Here is a 21,455-nt window from a genome sequence, read left to right as displayed (position 1 = left end):
CCGCCGGTGCGGCACCCGGGCTGGGCACCCCGAGGTCCGGGGAGCCCCTGGCGGGACCCTCGGGGGTCTGCCCCATGGTGCTCTTCCCGGGACCCGGCCCGGGACTTGGGCGGGTTGGACCGCCGGTGCTGCACCCGGGCTGGGCACCCCGAGGTCCGGGGAGCCCCTGGCGGGACCCTCGGGGGTCTGCCCCATGGTGCTCTTCCCGGGACCCGGCCCGGGACTTGGGCGGGTTGGACCGCCGGTGCGGCACCCGGGCTGGTCCTCCCGAGGTCCGGGGAGCCCCTGGCGGGACCCTCGGGGGTCTGCCCCATGGTGCTCTTCCCGGGACCCGGCCCGGGACTTGGGCGGGTTGGACCGCCGGTGCGGCACCCGGGCTGGTCCTCCCGAGGTCCGGGGAGCCCCTGGCGGGACCCTCGGGGGTCTGCCCCATGGTGGTGTTCCCGGGACCCGGCCCGGGACTTGGGCGGGTTGGACCGCCGGTGCGGCACCCGGGCTGGTCCTCCCGAGGTCCGGGGAGCCCCTGGCGGGACCCTCGGGGGTCTGCCCCATGGTGCTCTTCCCGGGACCCGGCCCGGGACTTGGGCGGGTTGGACCGCCGGTGCTGCACCCGTGCTGAGCACCCCGAGGTCCGGGGAGCCCCTGGCGGGACCCTCGGGGCTCTGCCTTAGGTGCTCTTCCCGGGACCCGGCCCGGGACTTGGGCGGGTTGGACCGCCGGTGCTGCACCCGGGCTGGGCACCCCGAGGTCCGGGGAGCCCCTGGCGGGACCCTCGGGGGTCTGCCCCAAGGTAGTGTTCTCGGGACACGGCCCGGGACTTGGGCGGGTTGGACCGCCGGTGCGGCACCCGGGCTGGTCCTCCCGAGGTCCGTGGAGCCCCTGGCGGGACCCTCGGGGGTCTGCCCCATGGTGGTGTTCCCGGGACCCGGCCCGGGACTTGGGCGGGTTGGACCGCCGGTGCGGCACCCGGGCTGGTCCTCCCGAGGTCCGGGGAGCCCCTGGCGGGACCCTCGGGGGTCTGCCCCATGGTGGTGTTCCCGGGACCCGTCCCGGGACTTGGGCGGGTTGGACCGCCGGTGCGGCACCCGGGCTGGGCACCCCGAGGTCCTGGGAGCCCCTGGCGGGACCCTCGGGGGTCTGCCCCATGGTGGTGTTCCCGGGACCCGGCCCGGGACTTGGGCGGGTTGGACCGCCGGTGCTGCACCCGTGCTGAGCACCCCGAGGTCCGGGGAGCCCCTGGCGGGACCCTCGGGGCTCTGCCTTAGGTGCTCTTCCCGGGACCCGGCCCGGGACTTGGGCGGGTTGGACCGCCGGTGCTGCACCCGGGCTGGGCACCCCGAGGTCCGGGGAGCCCCTGGCGGGACCCTCGGGGGTCTGCCCCAAGGTAGTGTTCTCGGGACACGGCCCGGGACTTGGGCGGGTTGGACCGCCGGTGCGGCACCCGGGCTGGTCCTCCCGAGGTCCGTGGAGCCCCTGGCGGGACCCTCGGGGGTCTGCCCCAAGGTGGTGTTCCCGGGACACGGCCCGGGACATGGGCGGGTTGGACCGCCGGTGCGGCACCCGGGCTGGTCCTCCCGAGGTCCGTGGAGCCCCGGGCGGGACCCTCGGAGGTCTACAGGACGGTGGGGTTCCCGGGGCCGGGGCCGGGACATGGCCGGCACCCGGGCTGGGCTTCGCGAGGTCGTTGGGAGCCGGCTCTCTGGAACAAGCAGCAGCAGCTTCCCTATATATCCGGCGGAGGGTGCCTGACGTCCCTGGCGAACCGGGACGGAGTTCCACGTCACCACCGGGAAAATCCGGCAAGGCATGCCGACTTCGATGGAGCGAGGGTCGGATGCGGCCGGCAAATCCGACCTCATTGACTTCCAGGGTTTCTCAAGCAACTTGACCTGCCAAAAACGGGGACTTAGAGCAAAACTGCCGGCCGGCCGCGATCAACTTAGGCGGCCGGGAACGGGCACTTTGGGCACATCGACATCTACAGGACACCTAAATGGATAAATCTGGATGGAATTTTCTGTCTTTTTACCTAATTTTGTGAGGATTCAGAGGGAAAATGAAAAAAACACAGATTTTTTTTTCTAATTCTTGCTACTTTTTACTAAATTTCTAATTCTAAATTTTCAGCTAATCATCCAACTATGGTATCAAAAGAAAGCTCTATCTCTCCTTGAAAAAACAATATATAGTTTATATGGGTACACTATTCACAGTAAAAGAGAATCATCGCTGAACCGACATAGCGCAAAAATGGCAAAATTTCTCCGGGATTGAAGGGGTTAAAATAAGCACTGTTATTATTTTTAACATGTCGCAAAGATTCCCTTTCATATATTTTGGGTACCAAGGAGTCATTCAGGCATTGCTAGCATATAAGTTTAATGGCAGATGAATACAGCAGAAAGGTCCATTTGTCATTTCTCTCAAAATCAAATTATATCAATTAGGAATAGTTTACATTCGTTAGGATTAATGAATATAGTTCATTTTAGAGAGATAATTGTTTTTTTAATTAGATATTTTGTCTAAATTAGGCAGCATTCTAATTATATTAGCAGTTCTTTTTGAGGACTATAGCTCACTTACTTTTATACTACTTTTTTGACTTTTTAAACACATATAATATGTCTGCTAGCCTTCATGACCTGATGATGAGAGCTATAAACTCAGAGAACACGACACCGAAGTTAGTTTGGACTTTTGGGTGCTTCGGGATCATATTTTTTATTTGTAATTAAGAGTCTTTAGGGTTTATAGTGACTTGGCATTGTGAACTTGAACAAAACAAGATATATTAATATATTCCATATGTATATACACATTATATTATGAACATTACTTCATTTATCCTACAATAGTTTTTTTTTACTTTATCCTAAATACTCATTAATTTGAGTTGCTAAATGTCACCTAGAAACTAACATTTCAGAAAAGCAAAATGCACAAAATTAATAGACATCATTAAAAACATTTTAAGATAGTATGCGTAGTAGAAGAGGAAGCTATTACCAAAAGATTCATCATGTTAAGTGAAAAATTAACTTAGCTTCTGCAGTGATTGGCACTATTGTTCAAATCTTCCCTGCTGAGAAGTTTTGCTTGAGTTTGACAAAAAAGATTTATTTTTTTTCTGTTTTTCCCTTTTTTATCTTTACATGTTTGATTGATGTATAGATTTGTAGGTTTGTATTTATACACTGGTAATTTGTTTTTTAAGTTTTTCACATACCACAGTTTGCATTCAATTATTGAATTGTTTCAATTTGTAGAGTCTAAATCTTGTTTGTGAACTTTCTTCAAGACAAGAAGATTTGTTGAGGAATATTGAGACTTGAAACAGAAGATGTTGCTTAGCAGCTGAGTTATTAGGAGGTCTAATATACCTATTAGTAACTTTAAGAATTGATTCTCAGGTTAGAGGTTAAAAAAAACATTATAGCAATCTTTTTGAGATCATTACCCCGAAGAAGAATTATGTTTAGATGGAGTTGAGAAACCCAGAATTCTCTTATAGTCTTTCACTGGTTGAAATATGTATTCCAACTTATTGGTAGGTGTGATGTGGTTTTCAGAAGATTTTATTGGAACTGGTATAGAGAGAGCCATGTAGATGCAGTGGTCAGCCAATGAATTTGCTTTCATTTAGCAATCAGAAGATGCCCAGCAGTACCACCAGTTCAGCACTGGCAGATTTGGGGTGGCATTTCTGCAAATGGAGTTGGGGGTTGGGTAAGAATTAATGGTCTCCTAGATGCTGAGAAGTACAGGCAGATACTTATCCATCATGCAATACCATAATTTATTCTGCAGCACGAAAATTACCACAAACATACAGCCAAAGTCCTTAAGAACCTTCTTCAGCATAAAGATGAAAAAGGTGTCCTGAAAGTGGTGATATGTTCTGAAAGTAGTGGTTTGGCCCACACATCATGTATTCTGTCTGGTATTACATGAAGAAAAAAAGAAGCAACTAAGGCTGCCTAAATCCACAAAGGAATCGTGGTTTGTTCTCCAAGATGTTTGGAACAACCCACCTGCCGAGTTCCTTAAAAATTCAAAAAAGTGTTCTTCTGTTCTTCTTCTGTTCATTCACTTTGCATTTTTTAAAATGTTGAAAATGAACATATTTTTGACATCATTCTTATGTTACAGCTTTTTTTTTCCACACCTGGCTAAAACCTTTGCTCAGTAGTACAGTTCACATATTTACCTTTTCCCATACATGCATTAACACATACATTATCCCATACGCATTCTGCATATTCCCAGAGCAGGGCCATCTGGTGTACTTGAATTCATGCCAAAACAGTACCTTAACAATATTATTTTTAAGCAATTTATAAAAACCATCCATGCTAAAAATGTGAAAGAGCATTTTCTAGATTTTAAATTAAATTTAAGGCCTGTGGAATAATTTTCTTTAGTACTCTTCCCTTCCTGTTGCTTCTTACTGCAACCTCCTACACAAAAAACGATTAGGAAATGCTCTTAAGAACAAGAGCGTAGGAAATTGCACCCTTAAACCACTCAAAATCAGCACTGTGTAATGCAATATTTCGAAAATTCTATGATTGTAGTGATATTTTTAAACATGTTTGTGAAACTCTAAAATGTTCTTTTACGTACAACCCCCCCACCCCAGAATTTCTATTAACCTTCATGCAGTTTGTAAAGCATTCAAGATCAAGAGTTGTCTACTAGTATAGTAAAGCTAGAAGGAGCATTGTTCTAAAAATCCCATGATTTATCTTTTTTAATCTATTTATCTATTTTATCTATTCTATATATCTATTTATACCAACCTAAGCATTACCTATAGACTGGATTCGTGTTGGTAGAAAGTAATTTAGTCCATCCATTTTCCTGATTGATTATCAGGACCCTTTTCCCGTATGTAACATTTTATGTTGCAATATTTGTTTAGTTTCAGTATGTACCTCTATAATTTGAAAAATGAAATTGATCTGTTTCACGAAAACTGGAGTTCTATAATTGGTAACGCCAACACATTCACACATGATGATGTATGCATAAGTAGTGTGTATTTTAATGGGACTCAATAACAGTAGTGGGATTCAATGACTTTGTTGATAAGCCGCACAAAGGATCCAGAGGAAAGTCATGGAAAGTGTACAAAATCTGAGAATTATTCGGCCATGGCCCTGCTACTGTGCGGTTCTTGATATATTCTGTGCTTTATAACTTTATGAGTGGCTTCCTCTTTTTAATGAAATTGTCTAAGTTGTATTTATGTTTTCATTTTTTAGAATGTTCGTTTTTGGTTTAATAGGTGCATACGTATATCAGAAAGGGTATATACTCTGCTTTTTGATTGAATGACACATTTTCCCCTATATGTATTCTGTGCCTTTGTGAATATTGAAGTTTCTGAGCGAAAATAAAGATATCTTTTTGTTCATAGAGAGTTTAGCAAGACATGTCCATGAGAAATTTAATAATAAACATAATATTGGAAACAAGACCTGAGGGTAGAATTGTTTACCGTGTAGAAATAGCATGGTTTTAGATACAGAGATTCTGAATACAATTCTCGGCTGAAACAGTAATAACATAATTCACATTTTTGTATCCTTCTCAGTGTTGAAATAGGCTTAATTGTGTGAAAACTGCTTTAACATGTTAGTTGTCATATTGATGTATACATTTTGTGCATTTTATTATGATGCGGTCTTGTAATAAGGGCTGCCAAGAGGGTTGTTTTAAGCAAATGTATATTAAATTGTCATTGTATCTTTCATTATATATTAGAACAGTCTCATGGGAGTTTTAGATCATTACCAAGCTGGCCTTGTATACCCTTGAAAAAAACAGAGGTGCCAGCAAGTCCATTGATCCTCATACTACCATAGGAAAAAAAATTTGGAAGCCACCTAAACATCATGGGGTTATAAATCTGTAGCTAGGTTTAAATGTAGCTAACATTTAAATAAATAGGTCCCTGTGCACACTGGGACAGGGTGTAGGTAAATAAACCTGGGGCAGTATAGTGCCCAAATATACGTCCCAGCCTCCTGCTCATAGGTACCCTGTAGGAGGCACAGATCTCAAACTGTCTTACCCTCACCTGCCATTCAGTTCCCGGATGGGATAAATCAAAAGTCTTTTGGGGACATCCTTATCCTCACCCCTGCCCACTGGGTTGAGGGTGTTTAAAAAGTATTAAAAACCCCATCCTGTGGCTCACTCCCTTCCTTCATCTCTGCCTATTTGTATGGGATGGTAAAACAAAAATAAAAAACCCTACCCCATAATCTGTAAATTCCCAGGTAGGTCCATCAAAAGTCTATGACTTAAAAAAACCTGTGAGAAACAGCCAGCGATGGTCAGCAAAAACTATTGATCCTCATTTTTAGACTAAGGAACAAAAGTCCAACGCAATGAAAAAAAACAACACATCAACAAAGAAGTCCATAGGCATCAGATGGCAGCAGATAAAACATATTGCTGGTTACATGTACCCATGCACCATCGGCTCTGGTGCTTGTATTCCCCCATACACCATGCACGCACTGGTGTTTGGAAGATGCATTGCATCTATAATTGACTTGAATGAGCTTCAGACTTAAACGGGGCTTATAACCTGAAGGGTATACATTAAGAACCCATGTAACAGTGATATGAGGACAAAACCTTGTCCAAGCATGATCATGAAATGATATATATTGTCTTATGTTTAGATGCTAATGTTTGACATTGGTAAAGTTACAGTGTATAAGATTATCTGCTTTGTGATACCTAACTTGTTATTTTACAATTTATAGTGCTACCTGTGTCTAACTGTAGATTATCATTATGCATGATTTCAGTAATGACCCTGCACAGTTATCTGTGTTTGCAGTTCATTATCTCTGTTTATATTTTTACCAAGCAAATCAATATCAATATATAGAAGCAAGTGATTATGATAATTACAAGATAATTACACTTCAGCTGCAAGGGATGTTTTGGAATCTTTGAGCACCATGTCCTGCTCTTAAAAAAAAAAAAAAAAAAGTATGAACTGTAGTTTTATCAGATGCATTGTATAGTGGGAGGCCAGGGAGAAGGCTTTTGGCTTCCAGCACCTGATTCTAAAAGTAGATGTGTTGCTTTAAGTGATGTGTGCCCTTAAAGTCAATATGAATAAATGTGGCTTTCATTGTAAAGAACCAAAATAACACTATACTCTCTCTACCCCTATTAGCTGGGAGGTACACTATATGGACAAAAGTATTGGGACACCTGACCACAGACTTTTATGACATTGCATTCTAAATACAGAGACATTAATATGTAGTTGGTCCCCCCTTTGCAGCTAAAACAGAATGTTTCTGTGGGACTTTTTGCCCATTCACTAGAGCATTTGTGAGGTCAGGCACTGATGTTGGACGAAAAGGCCTGGCTTGCAATCTCCATTCATCCCAAAGGTATTCGATGGGGTTTAGTCAGGGCTCTGTTTGGACCAGTCAAGTTCTTCCACACCAAACTCATCCAACCATGTCTTTATGGACCTTGCTCTGTGCACTGGGCACAGTCATGCTGGAATAGAAACAGGACTTTCCCAAACTGTTCCCACAAAGTTGGAAGCATAGCATTTTCCAAACGTCTTAACATTTCCCTTCACTGGAAGTAATGGGCCTAGGATCAAGCTTCCTAAAATAATGATCTTATTCTATTTATAGCCCTGTATGTCATGCCTTTCTAAAACAATATCCAGACCCCTTTTGAAGGCATCTAAAGTATTTGATAACACAACCTCCCTTGGCAGTGAATTCCATACCTTTATTATCCTTACTGTAAGGAATCCCTTTGTCGTCTATGAAATCTTCAGCTCCGGAATCAGCAGAGCGTTGGCGACTTTTATGCACCATGTGCCTCAGCACTTGAAGAACCCGCTTTGTGACTTTATGTGGCCTTCCCCTTTGTGGCAGAGTTGCTGCTGTTCCTAATAACTTGCACTTCAATAATACCACTTACAGTCAGCTTGGAATATCTAGCAGGGATGAAATATCACAAACTGACTTATTGTAAAGGTGGCATCCTATCTGTCAGGGTTTCGGCCTACCTGCACTGGCTTTCCTCCTCATGGCTCTCTGTTTGTTAGGCCGCGCCCCCTTCCTCTTCCAACTTTATGTCCTAGTTAACCCCTCCTCTTCCTGCAGGCTGAGACTATATTAACCAGCTAGTTCAGTTGCTGGTTGCCCTTTCGTGGTTCTGGACCTGTGAGTGCGTGCTTCCTTCCAGTGTTTGATTCTTGTGTATGACCCGGCCTGTCTGACTGACTGACTCCCATTCTGGTGCTGACTCCTGCCTGCTTTTGGACTACGTGGATTTCTGGACTCCTGATCTTGGCTCGTATGACTACTCGTTCTGGCTCCTGACCTTGGCTTGTTCCACGACCACCTGCTTGTCTTATGTTTTGGATTCTTGTTATTTTATTTTAATAAACATTTTGACCAGTACCTTTTTGCCTCCGTCCTGATTCACTGGTACCCTGACACTATCACAGTACCACGCTTGAATTCACTGAGCTTTTCAGAAGGACCTATTTTTTTCACAAATGTTTGTAAATGCAGACTGCATGGCTTGATGCCATACACCTGTGGCAACGGGTCTGATTGAAATACCTGAATTTTATAATTAGGAGATACGTGTCCTTTTGGCCATATAGTGTACTTACAAGCCCAGAATATGGGTTGCTTTGGAGTAAATGAGATTGCACTAGCACCTCTACTATTGTGGCAAGTAGCATGGGAAAGATTAATGGCTTGTTCTTTTTTTAAAAAGAAAGAGCTGGATTGCCATTTTTTTCTGTCGAGCCACCTCCAGCCACAAGACCTAGAATAAGGGTAACCAATAAGTAGCTCTTCAGCCACAATTGAATTACAACTCCTTGACTCTTGATTCCCCCTTGGTTTGTTGGATGATACCAAATCATGGGAGGTTCTATTTACCTGTTATCTACCCCTGACTTAAATGCACCTTTTGGCCTATTGTAAAAAAAAAAGTAAAAACACACTGGCCTACCTTGGAGAGCAAGCTCACAAAAAGGCCAAAACTAACCTGATAAACAGTCCAACAGGGACTTGACTACTTTCCATTGTATCTTGCAGTCTTTAGCTGCAGGCCCAGGTAGATGCACATGACGAGAGCTACAGCTGTTGGTCCCAACTCTTCAAATCATAAAAGAGAAGGGGGCTGATGTCTCTTACCCCCTCGTTATCGGCTTAACCCAGCTCACATACATGTGAGCAAAACATAGTTGCAATGTTTGGCTTGAAGAAGCTAAATACCCCTAAATACCCCCTAACATCCCAGTTAAACTCTTTAACAATACAACGTCATACCATATCCATATGCAGATGTGCCAGCAAGTACCGTATTTGCTCGATTATAAGACGACCCTGATTATAAGACGACCCCCCAAAATCTGAATATTAACTTAGGAAAAAAAGAAAGCCTGAATATAAGACGACCCTAAAGGAAAAAAGTTTTACCAGTAAATGTTAATTCATGTAAACTATTTTTTTAAATAAAAGCTATGATTGAGAAAAATATTTTTTTTGTTTTTATTTCCTTGTATTTTCCAACCTGTCCCCCAGTTACGCACATCTGCCCCCAGGCTTGCCACACCAATATGGCACTGTGGCCCATGATATGCCTTTTAACCCTCTATATGCCACTGTGCCCCATGGTATGCCTTTTGACCCCCTATGTGCCACTCTGCCTCCAGAAATGCCTTATACCCCTATATCCCATTCTGGCATTTAGGGGGTTAAAATGCATATTATGGGGCAGAGTGGCATATAGGGAGGTATAAGGCATTCCAGGAGGCAGTGGCATTAAGGGAGTTAAAAGGCATTGTATAGAGCACTCTATAAGGCATTTCAGGAGGCAGAGTGCTCTATTAAATGCCCCCTTAACGCCACTCTGCTTCCTGAAATGCCTTATAACTCCCTATATGCCACTCTGCCCCATAATATGCCTTTTAACCCCCTAAGTGCCAGAGTGGCATATAGGGGTATAAGGCATTCCAGAAATGCCCTATGTCCCCCATTTAACACACACACACACGCGCACACACACACACACTTACCGGTGCTTCCAAATTCCTGCTGTATTGCCGGGGCAGCGGGTTGACGTCTCCTTCCGCTGCAGCCGGAAGGAGGTGGAGTTGGCAGCGGGGGGTTGTCTGCGTCCGTCGCGGATACCTTTCCCGGCTGTCAGAGATCAGAGTTCCGGCACCTGTGCGGGGAACTCTGATTTCTGACAGTCGGGGAAGGTATCCGCGACGGACGCAGACAACCCCCGCTGCTAGCCACACCTCCTTCCGGCTGCAGCGGACGTTGTCTACGCGGATCGCGTAGACGTCAACCCGCTGCCCCGGCAATACAGCAGGAAGCACCGGTAAGTAAGTGTGGGGGGGGGGAGACAGGAGGATCCAGGTCCCCTGCAGCGGTGCGGGGGATCTGGATCTTAGTCTCATAATCAGACCTCTATTTGAGGTCTGATTAGAAGACGACCCCGATTAGAAGACGAGGGGTATTTTTCAGAGCATTTGCTCTGAAAAAAACCTCGTCTTATAATCGAGCAAATACGGTATATAATTGCGTGTGCTTTTTGTTTTTACTCTCACACTATATAATGTCACAATATGTTTGCACTGTTATTCATCTGTTTATGTATGCTCACATACACAGCAGTATATGCTAGTTCATCTTATTATTCATCAAGAAAAAATAGAAAATACATTTGGCATCAGTTATTTTGTGCTATAATGTGGGGAAGATTGCAGGTCAATGAATGAGAGCAGGGAACTGGTGTGTCTGCGTGATAGACGCTCCCAGAAAACCATTTTGCAATAATGTTTTTGATTTGAAAGTGCTCTTTTCATATTCTCAACAATAAAGAAACTGATTGTGTCATTTTATTTCTTCAGGATTTTCCATTCTTCAGGCCATTATGGAAGCAGCCGTACAGAACAACTGGCAAGTGACAGCCAGATCAGTGGGGAATATAAAAGATGTTCAAGAGTTTAAACGCATCATCGAAGAAATGGATAGACGTCAGGAAAAAAGATTTGTGATAGACTGCGAAGTTGAGAGAATAAACACGATTTTGGAACAGGTATATAAAAAAAGTTACATTTCATTTTTATTGTGTTAGACCGGAGAACTGAATATTTTTTTAATAAAACATAGACATAGTCCCTGAACTGTGTTCAGTTTTAATGCCTGTTGTGTTTGTTTGTTGCATGTATGATTTGGAAATGTGGATCTGTTAGAAAAAAAAATACTGGATGCCTTTCAGTGTTACGCATTTATTTGAATAGTAATATATATATATATATATATATATATGCAAAAGCCGTGTCAACGGTGTGTGTCTGTAACTCTGGTGTCACAGATTCACAGATATAGTCAAGCCTATTCATTTAAGTGTGAGGGCTTGCAGCTTAGCTAAAAATGTGAGTTTGCAGCAGCAAACATGCACAAGTTGGACAAAAGTCCAACTCATATAAGCAAACAGCACATACAAGCAGGAGAAAAAAAAAAAAAAAAAAAAAGCAGGCAACTCGCATATTAATTAATTTGAGGGTCCGGGGTGACCTGTAGAGGTTGTTGGTCACTTAGGTGGCTTGGCTAGGATGATGGCTGATGATTGTAGGGCAGATTATGTTGCAGTTCCCTGCAGTTTTTCTCGAGTTTAGCTCCAGTGTAACTCTTATCAGTTGAAAAGAAACGGGATACAGCAGGAGATGAGGGGTTCAGGGGTAGATTAAATCCAATGAGATAACCATACCAGGTGAAAACAAGGGGTTACAGCATGGCACGAGGGGTTCAGGGGTGGATCAGGTAATAATACCTGTAAGAGACGGTTGAGATTTATACAGATTGTCAGGTGAGTAGCTGGATAAAACAATGAAGACCAGGGATGGATGTCTGCGTAGTCTATTGTAACTCTTATCTGTCCACTTATAAAGAGTCCACTTGGGATGAGGCCATTGCAGATACATATTACAGTGACGTATATGTCAATGGAGGATTTTTAGGAGCTCATCTGTATAGATAAAGTTTATAGTTTAAAGAAACTTATTGAATGTAGTTTATCTAGAATAATAACCAACTGGGATTACTTCCATTAGAAGGATTGTAAATCTTTGCAGCTTATGAACCCAGATGGATTTATTTAGCTAAAAAAAATAATAAAATTACTGTCAAAAGTAACAGTAATAATACCTGTAAAAATGTTATTGCCGTATGTAACACATTTTTCATTATGTGAATCAAATTATCAGCACATTTATTTCAAATGCATTTATGTCCTGTTGCCAAATTTCACAGCATTTGTAAGTTGAGCTGTGTCTTTTCTTAAATGCAACTCACTTATACGTTTTGGGGAGAATCATGTGCATATCAACGATATACATCACTGCATCAATTACCAAACAATAGTTTTAGACTTAATGGCAGATTAGTCGTTTTAATGGCTAAATGGTGAATGATGTATTTATCTATATATTTTATATAACAAACCAAATGAACAATGAATAAATTCACATTACATACAAAAGGGCAAAACTGAGATATTTATTAACCCCATAAAGTTAGATGAAGAAAATATCTGACAACGCAATTCAATAACCTAGTATTTCATAACATGGACATTCTGATCTAAAACTGTCTGATATAATTACAAATAAAAAAGGTCTTGATTAGAAACATAAAAACATAGCAATTTGGCCCTAGTCTACCCATTTTTCCTGATGTAAGGACTCTTAATCAGTCCTTGGCCTTATCTTAGAATTAGGATCGCTTTATGTTGATCTCATTCATGTTTAATTTCAGTCTCTGCTGGGAGGCTGTTCCATTTATCAACCACCCTCTTAGTAAGTATACCTATCAAAAAAGCTAACTGTTAACTCTGTATGAATTGGATATAGAAGGCTGAGAAGATGGTAAATAAAGTGAGAAACAAATAAATGTTAAAAGAAAAGTAAACCTTCTTTACGTTATATCAAAACTGCAGACCCCCTAGTTCAGGATTATGACCTCTTGCCCTACCATTTGTCCTCATTCCAAAGAAACTTTCCTCTTGTACTTTGTTAAATCCCTTTCTGTATTTAAATGTTTCTATCACATCTTCCCTCTATCTTCTTTTCCCCAAGCTATACATATTGACAAGTAGAAAGTGCCGAATGTACCGTACAATTACATATTTCATTGAGTTGAACTATGAATCATATCTTCAAGTGCTGTTAACATAGTAATTTAGGTTGGAGAAAGATGCAAGTCCATTGAATTCAACCCTTTGCTAAGACAACTTTAATTTATGTCATAATCATCTGATATAGAATGTGTCATCATGTCTCCACTAGAATCTTTATTTGGCTATTTTTATAAATAGGAAAGAGCATGATCTCCCAGACAGCGTTCTTCTGTGCATATATGTTTAAACAATTTATTTGACAGGGTAAATTTATTTATGGTTTTTTTTTTAATTAAATCAAATAGTTGAACTGAATTTGGTTGATGTTTAGGAAGTACTTTTCCAATATAACAATACAATACAACACAGCAGGACTAAAACATAATATGAGTATATATATAGATATAGATATAGATAGATATAGATATAGATAGATATATAGATATATATCTATATATATATCTATATCTATATACTTATTCCATCTGTTATTTGATATATATATATATATATATATATATATATATATATATATATCTCAAATAACAGATGGAATAAGTATCTTGTGATAATACCTTTTTTTTGGACTAACAGAATTTTGGAATGACAAGCTTTCGGGAGCTCTTCTCCCTTTCTCAAGTCTAAAACATTTCTGAGCAAAACGACACATAGAATTCAATGTTGTGTGGCAGGGGAGGGGGGTTTACTACCCAGATCTGATAAGGGAGGGTGAGATGTTGTAAAAGTATGTGTCCCTCCAGAGGGTCATAAATGTTCTGAGTGGGGAATTTTGAGGGGGGGTTTTAGCACTGCTGAAGATAAATTGACAAAACAAAAACAACAAAAACAAAAAACCATAAGATGCTAGTGCTCACATCCAGGGAATAGGAATGCAGTGATGAATATAGGGATGGGAATGTATATGTCTACACATGTTATCGTATATACAGGTACATATAGATGAACATGGTGCACTTAAAAATACAGTACATATAGCAGGTGGGGGGTTATGTAAAACCTGTGTAGTGGGATAGGAAACCCAAATCGGCATTGAGTCCTCTATTCTTGCTGTTGAATAGTTGAATCATTCTGACTTCAAATGTTTGTCTTTCTTTGGTATTACTGAAGTCCCCTTTCAGTACTTTGATTTTTAGGTCCTTGATAGAATGGTCATTTTGGGTGAAGTGGTGTCCCACAGGGGTGCAGTAGGAATTTTCCTTGTGATGTTTAATGGAATGTCTGTGCATGTTCATTCTGCCATTTAATTGCTGGCTGGTTTCTCCTATGTAGCATCCTAGGTCACATTTCGTGCATTGTATCATATACACTATATTGCTAGATGTGCAGGTATATGATCCTTTAATACTGTAGGTCTTGCTGTTGTGGGTGGCTATGTTGTCTGTGCATATATGTTGGCACAGTTTGCAGCGGGGCCTTTTGCACGGTGTGGTCCCTTTTTCTTTATTCATTCTGTCAGTGGGTAGTTTTTTTTAGTTTAGTTAATTAATTTTTGTTGCAGGTTTGGGGGTTGTCTGAAGGCCAAAATGGGGGTTTCAGGGAAGCTGTTTTTTAGTGTCTAATCTTCTGCTAGCATAGGCTGTAGGTCTTTGATGACTTTCCGGATTTCTTCAAGCGCTGGGTTATAGGTGACTACAAGTGGTACACGTGTGGAGATTCTTTTTTCTCTATATTGTAGCAGGTGTGTGCATGGAACTTTGAGAGCAGAGTTGATTTGTTGGTTGATAGTTTTTGATTGGTAGCCTTTCAGTTTCATAGATTTGGAGAGGTCGTTTAGATGCAGGTTGCGGTCGTTGGGGTCAGAGCATATTCGATGGTACCTGGTTGCTTGGCTGTAGATGATGCCCCGCTTAGTATGGGAGGGGTGAAAGCTGGATTTGTGGAGATAGCTGCATCTGTCTGTGGGTTTTCTGTAAAGAGAGGTGTGGGTTGTACCATTGGTACATCTTACTGTAGTGTCCAGAAAGTTTACGGATTTTGTGGAGTACTCCATTTTTAGTTTAATTGACGGGTGGAATGAGTTGAAAGAGGCATGGAATTGTTTCAGTTTTTCCTCGCTTTCCGTCCAAATGATGAAGATGTCATTGATGTACCTATAATATTTGTGTGGTTTGGTGTCTTGTGTTTCAAGGAATCTCTGTTCTAAGTCAGCCATGAAAAGGTTGGCATATTGAGGTGCCATCTTCGCCCCGATAGCCGTCCCCATGATTTGTAGGTAGATCTCATTGTTGAAAGCAAAATAGTTATGTGTGAGGATGAATTTTACCAGTTCTGTGATGATTCAGGGGTTGTATTTTTGGTTGTCAGTGCCTGAGAGAAAATGTGAACAGGCGTTAATGCCATCTGTATGTGGAATGTTGCTGTACAGGGATTCCACGTCCATGGTTACTAGGATGGTGTTAGCAGGGAGGTTGGCGATTTGGTTGAGTTTGTTGAGGAAGTCAGTGGTGTCTTTTATGAAGCTGTTTGTGTTGATGACAAGAGGTTTTAGGGTGTTTTCGACCAGTCCTGAGATCTGTTCTGTGAGTGTGTCCATACCTGTAATTATAGGTCTGCCTGGATTACCTGCTTTGTGGATTTTGGGAAGCATGTAGAATGTACCCATGCAGGGATTGGTTGGTATAAGTAATTCCAGTTCTGGCTGTATGTATATGTAAATATTACAGATTCAATATTATAGGGTTCATTTATAGCTTTATATAGATTGCATAAGTTAACCAATCAGTCTACCCACATGGGTGCATGTGCATAAGTGCAAGTTGCTACTAAGTGGTTATATCTTGAAGCGTTTTTATAGCTCATGTATCTTTTCATTCCAGATTTTCACTAGAAAGATATTACACTTATCATAAATCCATTTTATTGTTATAGATCAACAGTTTGCTTAAAAATCTGCAATATGTAATCATGTTGTAAATCAGTTATTAGTAGATAATTTATCAAAATAAAAAATACTGAAAATGTTTCAAAATATTTCTTGGGTTGTCATATTATGAATTATGGTTCTGCTATTGAATAGCAATGAAGACTTCTGTCAGGAATATTGACATATTTGTAAGATACTAAATATCAGAAGATAATAGATGTTTCAAAAAAGCTTGTGGATTTTTTTTTGTAGTTCACAGTGAACAAAGGATGTATTTATAGGGGACACTTCCCTAAAATATGCCTTGCGAAATAAAGACAGTAGGTTTCCATAGTTTATACATGTCTTAGTGGATATAATTAAAAAAATACATAAAAAAAAATTCTCTTTAATGTTAAAAAAAATATATTCTTAAAATCTTTTTAAATTTAAGAGCCACAAACAAAAGAAAGAAATGTTAAGTTAGATTTTCTTGCAGAACAAGTCATGCTGTCAGAGTCTATTTCTTCTTTTCTAAAATAAAGCCCTTACTTGACCTTATATTCCAGAAACTATTGAACTTTTCTCCAGCTCATTTCAGTTCAACTAAACCATTTTTGTTTTGTTGAAATCTTCTGGCCCAGTACCAATTTTGGGTCAACCCCCTCCAAGCCTATATAATCCCCTAGGAGCCCTCCAAGTAATAAAAGAAAGGCCAGGATATCCTTCCAGGTTTAGCCATGTTTGTAAAAAAAAAAACAAAAAAAACCTCTTCCCAGTTGCCTATGGTTAAAAAAGCCGACTGTCTTTCCCTAGGGCCCTCTTGCTTAAAAAAAAAACCACATCACTTTCCCTCACATGTTCTACCCCCCCAAAAAAAAGAATATAAACGCTCTCTAATAATCAGGAGTGCTGATGGGTCATTGTGCATTTTTTTTCTCCAGAAAAGAAACAATGGACAGGCCCAAAATAATGACCATTCACCACGAATGAGATTTTCCCAAAGAATAAAAAACAAATTGATTGTCCATACTTTCCAAGATAAAGATCTTCAAACCTTATCTTCTTTCATGCCATATGGAACTGCGGTTTTGACCTGAGGTTGAGTAATTATTTTAGAAAATTGACTCCATCTGTCTCCATCACCTACAGCAGAGTACAAAACTCTACAGAGCTAAGAGCCACATGACTAACAGTTGGCTAGTTGCCTCAGACCCTTGTACTAAAGACCACCACACATTTTGCGAGAGCCAACATTATTATAGTAAACTTGAACGACATGAAGGGCATTTATTTGGCTGAATATGATACATAAGTTAAAAATGGTAAGATTTCTGTGTAGAGTGGTATAGAGTATGTCTCCCAATCCCATCATTTGTGTGGGTAACCCAGTTCTTAACATTACTGAGTCCCTTTGGTTAGGATGCTTTTCAGTATAAAATATCAGTTCCTCATTCACTGATACTTTAGATTTGGTTTGGACTCTAGTGACATAAAATTAAGGAAAATGATGAAAACTGACTTGCTGTTCCAGGGCCAAACATATTTAATACAAATTTAGAAAAGAAAAGCTTAATACAAGACCACTTTAATGGAAGAAACATTATCTGGTGTCAAAAGACCCCAACATTTTACTGAACCCTTAGCTTGATAGCCCTTGACCCCTGCAGTTGCCCATCAAACCTTGATCACATATAATCTCAGAATGGGGGACTTTTATAGTCTTCAGGTCCAGTTTTCACAGCCCATAGTGTCAGCGTCCCAATGTGTTCTCCACAAAATAATAGATGACTAGCTATTTCCCAAGATTTTTAAAAAAACACTTCTTCTTCCAGGGGACCCTTATTCTAAACAAACCACATATTTCCCCAATTTATTCCTCCCAGGGGCCTCATATTAAAGAAGCACATTGCCTGCCCAGATTCCCAGCATTTTCTATGTAAACATTGTAATGTATGTGGGCCAGTACACCAGTGTGAGACTGGGGGACCCAGTGCCCCTTTTACACAAACAGCAATACTGGTTGTACCACTCTGTATCACTGGCTACAATGCAATGCTCAGACTGCAAGTTTGCATGTCAGACCGTGTTTCTCAAACGTTTTGCTTGTCCGAGTGCTAATTACATGCCTGGTGCTGAAAAAATGAAACACAGGAAAACTCATTTTGTATATTTTGGGAATAATACTTAATGAAGATTGTTTGAATAAGATATGAAAGCTCATTAGCCTAAAGTTTAACTAGATGCAAAAATCATAGTCCATTGAAAGCAGGGAAAATCTGTAGGCATGATTGGTAAAAGTATTCACATACAGATTGTGACATTTGTTTTTCATTGACTCAATGCTAGGAAACCGGTAAACCTACAGTATTTATTATTGGCAGTTGAGTATTTCATTTTCTCAGTTTTGTATTAATCTGAAGTCAAATGAAGTGGTAGTGGATGCTGAAACTAAGTTTCATATTACATTAGGAGTCCTGTTGATTAGTAACATCTGCCTTCTCTCTGCTTCACAAAGGTCAGTTCATCTGCTCTAAATGAGCTTCCCACATCAGTTCACCGCATTCAGACTAAATCCGTCCTGTAAAATCCCAATATGCAGTTCAATGTCACAGCTCAATCTCCTTCATTTCTCTATAGGCCTGCGCTGTATGAGTATGTGATAAATGTACTTATTAGTCCTACTGCCGTATTCATTGCAAAGCTCTAGTTATTCCTTTATCCCCTTTGAACAAGCTTTTATGTGGCTGATTGGGTCTGCAATACTTTACAAATCCAGAAGCTCTGTTTTATACATGTGAATGCATTTATGAAGAGGAATGAGCTAGCTTGATGCACAGGCGCTGCATTGTAAAAGAACTAACATGATTTGCAAAAAGTAAAAAAAAAAAATGCTACATTATCATCATAGCTGTCTCTAGTTGCACCAACCTCTTGAAGCTAATGTATACAAAAATTCATGTATGCAATTATTATTACCCAAGGCTTTATGTTTTCCAAGTATAACGAACAAAACACATTTTTTAAATAAGTAGTCACCTAACCTAACACTTAATTATGCATGTTAATCATTGAAATAAAGACACATTGCCATTTATAACATAAATAAATAATTCAACACTCTTTATTTTGTCAAGTGCATGGTAGTGCATTATGGTGTTCTCTTTATGCAGATATTACTGCTTTTAGGAAAGGGCTAATGTGTAGCCACTCTCTGCATTGATGAAGGTGATGGATGATGCTACTAGTGTTACCTTAAAGAATATGATTTCCTTGCACAATGCAAGTATTCAGTCGGATTTACAGACGCGTCTTTAGCAATAGGCTACATTATATATGTCAAAACGGTATCAACAGAGGTATCTCTGAGAACAAGGATGACAGCCACTTTACTTAGGGTGGCACGTTTCATTATAACCTTTTACTGGAGGCCTTATGATTTATGAGGAGTTGTTGGGCATTGTACTTGTTCTCAGGGCACACTGATTTATAAATGGAAGTGTATGGAGGATCTGGTTGTCTCATATAATGGTACGTAACTAATGCTAAGATTGGCATTATTTGCTGGTATATCTGCTACGATATCTTAATTTTGTTTAGAATGAGACTTTGTATTTTGATGGGACACATTCTGGATTAGCCTGGTGTTAAATCTAGGGAGTGGTTCCTTACTATGGGACATGTTTAATCATGTTTAGGGGCAACCTTTTTTGTTTCCTTTGAGTTTATTTTTTAAACTTATACGTTTTAAGGGATTACTACATACAATATCGTCAGTGGTTGTATTCTATGTTTTTGGATCTGCTGACAATGGCCCCTGTAGTATATGTCCACATATAAAAAATTAATTGCCACACAAATTATTTTCCTAAGGAGCAGAGCTTAGTCTCCAGTTAGTCACACTCTCCCAGAGCAAGTACGAATGTCAATATGAACTCCACATGCTCCTAAGGAATACAATGCATGTGCTATGCAAAATTGTCTTTAATGGACAACTCTACTTTAGGGACTGATAAAGTCCACTCCACTCCCATAACTTGAGTAGAAGCTCAGCACATTAAGTTTGTAATGCATGCTAGACAGGTGACAGTCCATTTAAACACCAGGTGTCAGAATAAGCATGGTTTTCTCCTTACACAGCTCGGACAACCCTATTTAGATATCTCTGAAATTCATCTGAACAGACAGAATGTTTGAGAATTCACTTGTTTCGATAACACGTTCCTCTTGCAGCACTGATCAGTAAGTGTCGTCGGCAAACTAGAAAGGGAATGGTCTAGTAGTTCTCTTTAATGTGTCGCATAGCTGCAGGACATCAATGTTTTTTTAGTTAAAATAATTATAATAATAGAAGTTGGTTGTCTGTGTCTTTAACCCAAAAAGTCAATAGTAAACATTTTCGAATATCTGTTATTCTAACAATATATGTACTGCCAGATAAATAGGTTGGAAAAAGGGGACACAAGTCAATCAGGTTTAATTTTTCTTTTTTAATGCCCATATTTGTTAACCTAGGAGACAAAACAATAATAATAATAATAAAGAGCATTGCTATTTCCAGTTTTGCCTCAAGGTGCGGGGAAATGTTTTCATTATGTCCAGTTATGGCTTTATAAGATATCTAAGCTTTGGTTATAACGGCAGTGGAAAAACAAACAATATTTGATTCATTTTTTCATTAGGAAGAGAAAGGGGTCGACTGTTCTATTGAGTCTTTTAAATGTCCTTTCAACGCACTATACGTTTGTTTGGCACTGAAAAGCTTTTTATCAACTATCTCTAGAACTTGGTTACTGATGCGCAGAAATAAACCATAGACACATTTGGATGTGACTATAAATTATTTAGACAAGAAGTGACTGCAGATTTCGATATAGCTGACATATTGGTGTGAGCATATGTAAAATGTAATAACATTGTGAACGTGGATTATCATTTTCATGACTGCATAGTAATCAAATACATTTTTAACAACCTTGAGTTATCCCTTGCATGTCCCAGTATGTGTAGTTCTGTGACCTCTTGTAAGGAGAATAATGAAAAAATATCTTGTATTAATATTTATAAACTGTGAATATGATAGTAAAAGAATTAACATACATTTACAAATGATTAAATTCATCAGGGTCACAGAAGACCATGGAAAATTAGTGATTAGTGATAAAAAAACAGTTGAACAAAGGATTTTATAAAGTGTATTTTTATAATCTGAGTAATGTGTGAATATATTTAACAAGTATATGGACTAAATATTGTGTACATTAAAGATTTCAAAAAGCCACTTTATATTGCACATTTTATCAGGGAATATATATAACAAATTTAGTTGTTGATTTTTTTAACAACTCATTTTTTTTACATTGAGACCTTACAGGAATTGAAT

The 21,455-nt window shown here is 40.5% G+C and overlaps 1 protein-coding gene across 5 annotated transcripts in view; it reads left to right on the top strand.

The window, feature by feature from the left end:
• The window catches only part of LOC149298135 (glutamate receptor 3), a 131,626-nt gene that overhangs the window by 70,660 nt on the left and 39,511 nt on the right, over positions 1–21,455 (top strand). For all 5 annotated transcript variants that reach the window (XM_089487732.1, XM_089487731.1, XM_089487735.1 and 2 more), the window contains one exon: positions 10,940–11,127. In XM_089487732.1, coding sequence (XP_089343858.1) covers positions 10,940–11,127 — 188 coding nt within the window. The remainder of the gene's footprint in view (positions 1–10,939; positions 11,128–21,455) is intronic.

Source organism: Sceloporus occidentalis, unplaced genomic scaffold (assembly GCF_023333645.1).
Source record: "Sceloporus occidentalis isolate IW3139 unplaced genomic scaffold, rSceOcc1.0.p SCAF_34, whole genome shotgun sequence".
Taxonomy (NCBI): domain Eukaryota; kingdom Metazoa; phylum Chordata; class Lepidosauria; order Squamata; family Phrynosomatidae; genus Sceloporus; species Sceloporus occidentalis.
Note: the sequence above shows the minus strand (reverse complement) of the source record. Positions and strands in the feature narration are given on the sequence as shown.